At 37.0% G+C, this 10,367-nt stretch overlaps 1 protein-coding gene across 3 annotated transcripts; it reads right to left on the bottom strand.

Moving 5' to 3' along the window:
* Positions 1–988: 988 nt before the first annotated feature.
* LOC147399796 (uncharacterized) lies at positions 989–7,019 on the bottom strand. 3 transcript variants are annotated; one of them, XM_086445294.1, is made up of 4 exons: positions 6,884–7,019; positions 4,340–5,472; positions 2,981–3,651; positions 989–2,202 (listed from the first exon to the last, which is right to left on the bottom strand). In XM_086445294.1, the coding sequence occupies exons 2-4, from the start codon at positions 5,440–5,442 to the stop codon at positions 1,184–1,186; spliced, it is 2,793 nt and encodes a 930-aa protein (XP_086301420.1). In that variant the 5' UTR covers positions 5,443–5,472; positions 6,884–7,019; the 3' UTR covers positions 989–1,183. The 3 variants fall into 3 exon arrangements, with proteins under 3 accessions (XP_086301420.1, XP_086301419.1, XP_086301418.1); XM_086445293.1 differs by lacking the exon at positions 6,884–7,019 and adding an exon at positions 5,583–5,745; XM_086445292.1 differs by lacking the exon at positions 6,884–7,019 and having other exon boundaries at positions 4,340–5,744.
* Positions 7,020–10,367: the final 3,348 nt, after the last annotated feature.

Genomic DNA, 10,367 nt, shown 5'->3' with positions numbered 1-10,367 from the left:
TGAGGATGATCTTCTCACCATAGAGATCATCCTCACCAAAAATCAGCTCATTCCGAAACTTCTAACCCATGTAAGACAAAACGCGTTTGTTAAAGTGTGTGGTAAAACTAAGGGTGGCGAACGGGACCCATATATATATATGGGAAATGTTCAGCACCCTAAGTTTTACCACACACTTTAACAAACGTTTTTTGTCCTACATGGGTTATAAGTTTTGGAATGGGCTGATTTTTGGTGAGAATGATCTCTATGATTAGAAGATCATCCTCCCCAAAAATCAGCCCATTTCGAAATGTTTAGCCCCATGTTTACACGTTGAAAAATTGTGGACCGTCCATTTTTTGTAAATCAATTTTGATGGGGTTAGAAGTTTTGGAATGAGCTGATTTTTGGTGAGGATGATCTCCTCACCATAGAGATCATCCTCACCAAAAATCAGCTCATTCCGAAACTTCTAACCCATGTAAGACAAAACGCGTTTGTTAAAGTGTGTGGTAAAACTTAGGGTGCGAACGGGACCCTATATATATATATATATATATATATGGGTCCCGTTCGCCACCCTTAGTTTTACCACACATTTTAACAAACGCATTTTGTCTTACATGGGTTAGAAGTTTCGGAATGAGCTGATTTTTGGTGAGGATGATCTCTATGGTGAGGAGATCATCCTCACCAAAAATCAGCTCATTCCAAAACTTCTAACCCCATCAAAATTGATTTACAAAAAATGGACGGTCCACGATTTTTCAACGTGTAAACATGGGGCTAAACATTTCGGAATGGGCTGATTTTTGGGGAGGATGATCTTCTAATCATAGAGATCATCCTCACCAAAAATCAGCTCATTCCAAAACTTCTAACCCATGTAGGACAAAAAACGTTTGTTAAAGTGTGTGGTAAAACTTAGGGTGCCGAACATTTCCCTATATATATATATATATAGAGAGAGAGAGAGAGAGAGAGAGATTTAAATTACAATAAGAAAACACCCTTTGTTCAAGGGCCTGGTGAGCAACAATAAACAATTTCCAATTCCACCAAGAAACCTTATTCAGTTATTCTCCTCCTACCTTGCCTTGGAGAATCAAAAGAAACAAGAAACACTGTACCGCTTTTATTCCCACTATACCAACCAGTATGTTAAAAAAAACAAAGAATGATAATAAAAACAATTCAAAAATCAGAACTTTGCACAATGGCTAGGCAGACCCGTCTCATGATCGACAATAACGACCTCTGTCGCATTGCATCCAATCACATCCTGCCCCAGCTTCGCTCCTGCAGCTTTCAGCCCTCTCAAAGAGACTGCCTGATTGAAGAGATTCAGTGATGGTAGCCTTGAGGCCGGAGGCAATTTTCCACTAGGCAACAACCCCCTGAAGTCCTCCTTCAATAGTGGCACTTCAAAGTCCATCTTGCTATGCGTAACAACATTGTCCTTAGCGCTAATGTGCGCCCCGGGCTCCATATGATTGGTTGAGAAGCTTGTCTGATGTGGGAAGTTCGGATAAAGACTAACGTACCCTCTAAGGTACATCATGTCAATGAGAAATTTCTTCCATGAAGCTTGCCACCCGTTGGTTCTAGACTTCGGGATTTGGACTGGGTTTTGTTTAGCATCTTCAGTAAACCTCATGTTCATATAAACGTAGAATTCTCTCCATTGTTTGGGGAAGAAAACTGCACCCCAACTACAAGGCAACTGATGGAGATAAGGTATGTTTGGATGAATACGCTTGAAGTACTCGGTTGCATTCCACTTGGGTCTCTCTTTCACTACTTCAATCAATCGTGGAGTGTAAAGAGAGATTGAAGAGAGCTCAGGGAGTGATACTTGTGGGTCGTAATGATAGGCTAATAGCGCATATTTGATCCATAGATAGTAGTATGGAGAGACTTCAATGTCGTCTTCAAGTAGGAGACCAAATTCGTCATCGGATGAAGGGTACCAGCTCTCACTGACAGCTCGGATTAGCCCTCCTTGGATGATTCTCCTTCTGAGGGTTTTGGGACCATGGGGCCACTGAAGTGAGTTTACGAGCCTTATAGTTTCCCCATCGACTTTGCTGTCCATGTTGAAGCTTAAAGAGATCTCATCCCCGAGGTAGTAGGCATCAGTAAGAGATTTGAGAAGTCTTGTGAGAGAAGACGCACGGTTTTGGGTGATGATGTTTATAGAGATCCGCATCCGATTCCAATCTACATGGAATACATGAATTGCTTAGATAATTAGCATGAGAGGAACATAGAGAAATAGATAAAGAAAAGTCTAAGACTTATGTTTGGATTAGCATGTTTGATTCCTACATGTTAACCAACCAACTACTCCAAAAGACCGATCTATTAGAGAGGGGGAGAATTCTGAATACAAGAGGGTCACAGGGTTTAACTAGAGTATGACACCCGAGAGTGGAGGAAAATATACACTCAATACTCCCCATCACCCGTAAGGGTGGAAAGAATCAAATCCGAGACCTATACAAATGTCGTGCTCTGATACCATGTTAACCAACCAACTACTCCAAAAGACAGTTCTAGCGGAGAGTTGGAGAACTATGAATATAAGAGGGTCACGGGGCTTAACTAGGGTATGACACACGTGAGAGTGGAGGAAAAACACATCCAACACTCCTCCTCACCCATAAGAGTAGAAAGAATCAAACCCAAGACCTAAACGAACCCAGTGCTCTGATACCATTAAACCTACCAACTATTCCAGAAGACCGATCATTTGGAGATGGGGAGAACTATGAATATAAGAGGGTCACGAGGCTTAACTAGGGTATGACACACCTGAGAATGGAGGACACAATACTTCAATGATATTTTGCAGTGTCAAACTGACATGTATAGATGCATAGACACAGACCGATGCACATCCTAACACATAAGGATAACATTTGGCCTTCTTTCCCTACTTTCTTTTCATGACTACAGATAAACAAAAATAGCAAAGAATTTTAGTTATGGTTCTTACTTGCCAATGCTGTTGACCGTAGGTCGGCCATCCAAAGAACCTTGGACACAGAGGACCTCGGTAGAAGAATCAGCATTGAACGGTTTGAATTAGTCTCTGATACCATTTTCAGAGCTTTTTTCACGTTCGCATCAATATCAGACACTGTGATCAGAACACTGGGGTTATGAATTTTGATCAACCCTTTCATGCTAGCATACACAGATTGTAAGACGGGCACTTCCGAATCAGATATTTCCGAAAGAGCACCAATACCCAAATCGAAAATTTTAAATCTTCTATCTCGGCAAACCGAATTGGGCCAATTCAGAGCAGTAGCAGCTTGTTCACAAGAACAGAACCGTCCTCCTGAAACGACAATATAAGCCTTCTTGCCAACAGTGGACCTGAATTTTTCGAGAAGGGGTGCAAGTGCTTTCACTTCTTCGATAGAGTGAGCATAGAAGAGTGCATCTATCTTTTGGGGATACATTGCAGCCCACTGAGTCACGTAACCTGTCGACATTGCTCGCCACCATTGATCATCTCGGACTTGAACTATGTCTTTGAAGATTACGGTGGTCTCGGACACATAAGCGAGCCTGTGTTCACTGTCACCCCAAGTTTCTTTGTCTTTCGGGTCAACCGGAAGCACAAAAGAACCAGCATCTCTGTACTTCTGAAGTTGATAGCTGCATGGTTTCACATACAGAGGGTGGTTAGTGAAACAAATTAAAAAAAAATAAAAAATAAAATTTTTTGAAAATATTTGAAGCAGAGCAAAAGCTCAAGAAATTAATCAGTGGAGAGCAGATGATTTACATCATCTGATTGGTTTGATATTTAGGATCAAACAAGATGTCTTATGGGGGGACCCATTTCACCCATCGAGCGGGTAGTTTAATTCCCTGCCAAGATAGTTCTTAGGATCTAATTTTAGATTTAACCCGAGGAAGAAAGATCAGATAGTGCTTCAGGGAATCTTAATATGGGATTTTTATTTTTTATTTTTTTAAAATATTATTCTAAAGAGAGTGCATGGTGACACTTCAATTGAACAAAATGCACAATTAGCAGAAAATCAAATCCAAACATGATATTAAACTGAAAAGGTGGTCGTGCCATATAAATGAACCAAGAGTAAATTAACAAAGAAACCTTACTAAATATCAAGAAAGTTTTTTTTTTGATAAGTGTAATAAGAAAGTTCTGATCAATCTAAACCATCTAGAAAAAAAAAACTCAGTTGGGTACTTGGAATTCTTGCAGATAATTCTACAAGATCAGATCAGACAAGGTAAAGGGGAAATTAATTTTTCGATCAAATCCCAACGTAAACTCGAAAAAATATATCGAAATTTGTTCCAATTGATTATATACCTGAGGTGCAGATCTTCTCCAGTCATGAAGGTGAAGGGTGTCTCTATGAAGAGTGTTTTAACAAGCTCCGCCGATAAAAACCATGAACTTGAAAGAAAATCGACTTGCACGATCTTGTCAACTGTGATATCATAAGCAGGGTCGGGCAAATAAAGCCCCGCTTCCTTTGATCGAAACTTTCTATAGCTCGGGAACGTATAATCCTTCTGTCTGAAAGGCAAGATCCTTCCTATACTGCCCAACACAGAGTTCTTATACTTCTCCGTCCCCGCTACATGAGATAATATCTCTAGCATTTTCTTTCCAGGGATCATGTCATCATCAACGATATATATAAGATCGGCTTCTGTTTGTAAAGCCATCTGAAACCTTCCATAATACTTGAAATCATAGCTAGAACTAATGAAGCTAATCCTTGAATCATTGTAGCTATCCACAATCCTTTTCAAGGATAGTTCGTTCGGGCTTCCAAACGAGAGCACCCAAACATTGTGGAAGGGAAGGGTCTGATGAAGGAGAGAATCAAGTTGGGAACAAAGAGTTTTCCTCTTGAAATGGTTTAGAATCACGGTTACTTTTGGAATGTTTGGGCCTCGTAAATTCCATTTCGAGCTCATTGACATTAATTCGGAGAGTGTCTCTGTCCCAACGGATTTGCTTTGGAAGTCCAATACCTCATCGTATAGCCCCCTTTTCAACTTGATCATCTGGGCATCGTTCGATTTCTTTTGCTGGAAATCAATCTTTTCATGCTCACAGGCATCCAATGGTGTGATTGGTGGAACTTCAGCACCAAGGAGGGAAGATGATTCTTGGTAACGTCCAAGCACATGAGGTGGAATAATAAACTGTTTCCAGTGTTGGGCAATCCTTGTAGCCCATGTAAAGTCGGGTTTGGTGTGTAAATCTATAGTGGGACTTATGTAATATAGAAGAAAAGTGGCATAGATTGCAAAGAAGAATTGGAGGCAAGTGAGAGCAGTTACAAGGCGAGATGAAGTACTCTTGTGAGCTCTTGTCTTGGCTTTTCCACCCACATAGTCATTGATCATCCCTTCCAAGTAATCCCCACTTTTCATAGTGGGTGTCCGAATTAAACCCATATCACAAATTCAAACACAGACAAAGATGATCTACAAAGCAAATACAAAGTTTAGAATATTGTAAGAAATAGTCCAAAACACAGTTGAAATGTTAAGCGAACATCAAAAATGGGTATTAAGAATTCAAGCTTGATTCTTACTAGACCCACAATCTATCAAGTTAGGAAGACAAAAGCCAATCGATGATCAAAATTTCAAAACAATTTACGCCTCGGATGAGGTGAGAGGTGTAGAGGGGAAGAGACTCAGATGAGAGAAGAAGGTTGGCTTACAATTTTGAAGAGCAAAGGATGCTGTGCCAGAGGTTTATATAACTACAGTTAAGGGGAAGCCCCCCATGAAAAATGCATCAATGGTCACATGGGGTTAACACTACATTAAAATATATCTAAAACGTTACCTTTAATACACATACATTTCCCCACTCCAACACCATTAAAAAGCCGGTTTTAAAGGCAAAAAAGAGGGCAAACCCTGCGTTTTTGGCACCCCTCTAAACTCTAAGAAAATTCATTTGTTTTCTTTCTTTGTTCCTCAAAATTGAAGAAAAACCAATCCATAAAATCTTTTTTTTTTTTCAAATAAAATATGCAGAAAATGCATTGAAACTCAAATTGGGGATTGGATATTTCCAAATTTGACCAATACCCATTTACCCATTATCTAAAACCCTAATTGTTTTCTTCCTTTTTTTTCCACTTAAAATTGAAGAAAACCCAATACATAAAATCCTATTTTTCCATATGAAAATTGCATAAAAACTGAAATTGGGAATTTGATATTTCAAAATTTGACCAATACCCATGATTTAAAACCCTAATTGTTTTCTTACTTTTTTCCTCAAAATTGAAGAAAACCCAATACAGAAAAATCCTTTTTTTCACATAAAATTTGCAGAAAATACATAGAAAATCAAATTGGGAATTTGATATTCCCAAATTTGACCGATACCCATTATCTAAAACCCTATATTCTTTCTGAAATTTTTTTGCTAGAAATTTAATCAAACACTACTGTCTAATTCATTTTCCTAAAATTGCACAAAATCCAGGTTCAAAAACCATTTTTTTTCTTCACTTTAATGGTACTAAATAGAAGGTTATTTTGGGCTAAAACCCTAAACCCTGCTAATATTTAAACACAACAGACAATCAGTATCCATGATTTTCAACGTATGATAAGTGAACAAAGAACAATGTCACTTAAACCAAGAAACTTTAAAAAATCAAAACTCTCAAATCTTCGAGTTTGAAATTCCAAAACCATATTTTTATCTTTCAAAGAACTCAAAACTAATCGAAACCCAAATCCCAAAACCCTTAATCAACTAATAAAATCCGTCAAACCCAAATCCCAAGAACAGAAATTTATGGATGGAGAAGAAATCCAAAACCCAAAGAAAAAGAAAATCGAAGACAACAGAGTCAGCTCATCTATCTACCTTGATAAGAAAGAAAAAAAATCCGTGCGACCAAAAGCTCTTTTCGTTTCCAGCATAGCAAGCTAAAATCTCAAACCCACCGCCATTAATGGATCTCGAGAGGTTGGGTGGAGTTATAGAGAAGGAATATATTTGTTTAAATAAAAAAAAAATGGTTCAGTTGACTTAGCTTGAAGTTGAATGTGTGAGTTTTTGAGAATCTCAGCAACCTCTGTTAATGGATTTTGGCCGAACTTAGGCAAAAATTTGAATGTGTGAAACCCATGACTTGCAGAGGGGAGAATTCAAGTGAGTTTGATTCCTTATGGAAGAAAAAGAAGAAAAATTGATTTATCTTTCTTCTATCTTAGTCAAGGCTTTTACAGGGGAGGGGAGTTTCCATTTGAGTTGCAGAAGAAAGTATATATTTTTTTATTTAAAAAAAAATGGAAAATCAGGCTTCTGCCTTTCCATTTTTAATTGAATTTTTATAAATTTAAATGAGAGATTAGAGGAGATTTAATCCATTTGAGAGTTAACGATTGAAGAAAAGAATCCCAACTGCCACTTAAAGAAGATGGTAGCAGGTAATTAGTTGAAAATTTTAGATAAATTAAAGGAGAAAACAGAAGAATATTTTGTGAAAATGTTCAAATGTTTTTTTAAGAGCGTAATGGGGTCTAGTTAATGGGTAAAATTACTAAAATAGTCTTACGTAAAATGGGAAAGCACGTCCGATAAATCTTGAGCACATTGGATTTCTACGATGTATATAAGGATATTCTTGGAATTTTGATTTTCATCTGGTTTGAATGGAAAGAAAGATAACGGTAACTTCCATTTAAAAAAGGCGCGTTTTCATAGTTTGGCGCACCAAAAAAGGCGCGTTTTCTCCACTATGTGTTTTCTTAGATGTCGCAGCTGAGGTGGCACCCTAAAACTGCCTTGCATGGCTTAAGCTTGCCACGCTGGAGGGGTACAAATTTTCTTTAGCGTTTTTTGTGCATTTTTTTTTTTTTTGGAAAAAAAAGAAAAAACACCTTAACACTCTTAGTGTTCATGACCAAAATTAAATTAAAAAATAAATAATTTTTTAATTAATTAAAGACTTTAAAAATTAATGGTCAAACTGCTACAGAGACTCCACGATCATGATAGAAGCAGATCCTTTGTAACACAAGATTCCAATACCTCCTTGTAACATGTTTAGAAGGTTGAAAAAGTGCCACGTCAACTATACAATAAACATCACACCTTTAAAAAAATTGGAAGTTCATAGCTATTCATTTTCAAAGACGTGAATTTGATGAAAATAATTTTTTTTTTAATCGTATCGGCACCTTAATCACAAGAGGGCTGTGATGTTATTTTCTTATACTACGGCTCTCTCTCTCTCTCATATGTGGAGAGAGTGTTATAGGGAGCTACAGAGGATCCACTTCCTACCATAACGAGGGAAAGGGGATTACGTGGAAAAAAATGGCAGATATACAATTAATTGGTCTGCCATCTAAGGTTTTATATTGTAAAAACACTTGATGTGTAGATTTCTTCTCTGATCAGTCTATGTAGAAAACCCAATATTGAGAGGGACATTTTAGAAACATTGAATAATAGTAGTGTACATTGCACCCAAATGGTTAAGATTAGACAAAAGTGTTAACTATGCTTCATGGAATAATATATAAATACCTTAAATTGGAGCTTATATATTTTTATATTATTAAAAATATGATAATTTTGAATATTCCTTGTTTTAAGTTTGTTTTATGGTCAAGTTCTAATAAATTATTGTTACCTTAGACGTATTGGTACCCCTAAAATATGCGTGCATTTGCCAATATGTATGCACTGCAATATTGCCAGCTTTTGATACAATACGTTTTAATTTTTAATTTTTTTAAATAACGACAATGTTCAGACTTACGTTTGATTAGGGGGACCGGATGAGCCTAGGCATATGGGTCCCTCTCCCGAGCAGGTGCAACGCCGCACATCACACGCACCAAGTGAGGAAGCGAACACAGAACCTACGCACTCTCACCGCTTATTGGATCCAAAATTACCATTGAGCCACTCCCTTGGGATTTACGTTTTAGTTTGTTGGTATGAAATAAAAAGTCAATTGATCAAATGTCTGAAATCATTATAATGCTTATACTCATGGACCATCTAAATCCTTAATTATATTCAAAATTTTGGGTAGTGATTGTCCATGCCATAGTTCTAAGACTCCAAAAATATTCAATTAATTAATTTGATTTTATGGAATTAATTTCAAGGCGATTTGTTTACAAACTCGAAGAAAGTATATATATATATATATAAACAAGTGAGTTTTGAAAATTGTTAGGTCACCTACCGTATTGACTTGGAAATTCAATAGAATTACAGATTATAGTATTTTAGATATAAAAATTTATATATTTATAATTTTAATATAATATATATTTATAAATTAACTCATCCTAATCGACTTGCAAGCTTTGAACCCACTAAACTTGATGGACATCTGTCTATTTGAGTTTTAAAACATTGAATATCTTTTGAGTCCGACTAGCTTTACCAAGTCTCATCCACCGTCAAAAAGACCTCGAGATTCATAACAAATATCGTGATCTTATTTTACACAACTCGAGGTCTTTTAGACAGTGGATGAGGCTCAGTAAGGAAAGAGTTTCTCTTATCTTTTTTCCCACTTTTGTTTTTTTACTTGATTGAGATATCTTCAATAAAACTACCAAGACAATTTCCTTGATGATTGAATCATCATTTTATGGTCAAATTAGTTATATTAAATAGAATATTAGGAAGATCCTTTTTGTTACTGGAGCTTATCTTCATGACCCATAGCTGAACCTTTGCTATGTTGCATGGATCTCTCACTCATCATAGCCATGGGTGCAATTAACACCATGCACGTGCCATGAAATCCATGCAAAGTGACACACGTGTGAAGAATCATTGAGAGAATTATGAGAACATTGATTAAAAGTACATCATAGAAAGGAAAGAGGGTCTAACCCATCATATAATTAGAGTTCTTAAACAATATTCTTTTCCCTTTCTACCATATATGGTAAAAAAAAGTCAACCCAAATCAAAAGTCAAACTCATTACCATGGTTGGCTTGGCCTGACTAGTTGGACGGATACCCTTCCACGTCAGACAGCACTTCGAATGAAGTTTGACTTCAGCCAAGTGGCAGTTCCATACGCACTAAAGATTTGACTAAGTTAGAAAATATGAGCTGTTCAGCATAAGAGAAAAAGGAAGTGTAAAGGTGGTGGGCTATTAGTTTTAAATGGCCTAACTATATGAGAATAATTGAAGTCTAAAGAGTCACACCATGTGAAGCCATCCTTCTTACATTAATTTACGTTCATGGTTTTTCTAACACAGTTTCAATGAGAAGAATCTAGTCTTGTATTTTGTGGAGTAATACCTAAGTGATGCTCTGGAGGCATTGCACGTGCTTTAGAGCCTCTTTCAAGGAAATTTCAGA

The sequence above is a fragment of the Akebia trifoliata genome, chromosome 6 (assembly GCF_017979445.1).
Source record: "Akebia trifoliata isolate Shusen 1 chromosome 6, ASM1797944v1, whole genome shotgun sequence".
Taxonomy (NCBI): domain Eukaryota; kingdom Viridiplantae; phylum Streptophyta; class Magnoliopsida; order Ranunculales; family Lardizabalaceae; genus Akebia; species Akebia trifoliata.
Note: the sequence above shows the minus strand (reverse complement) of the source record. Positions and strands in the feature narration are given on the sequence as shown.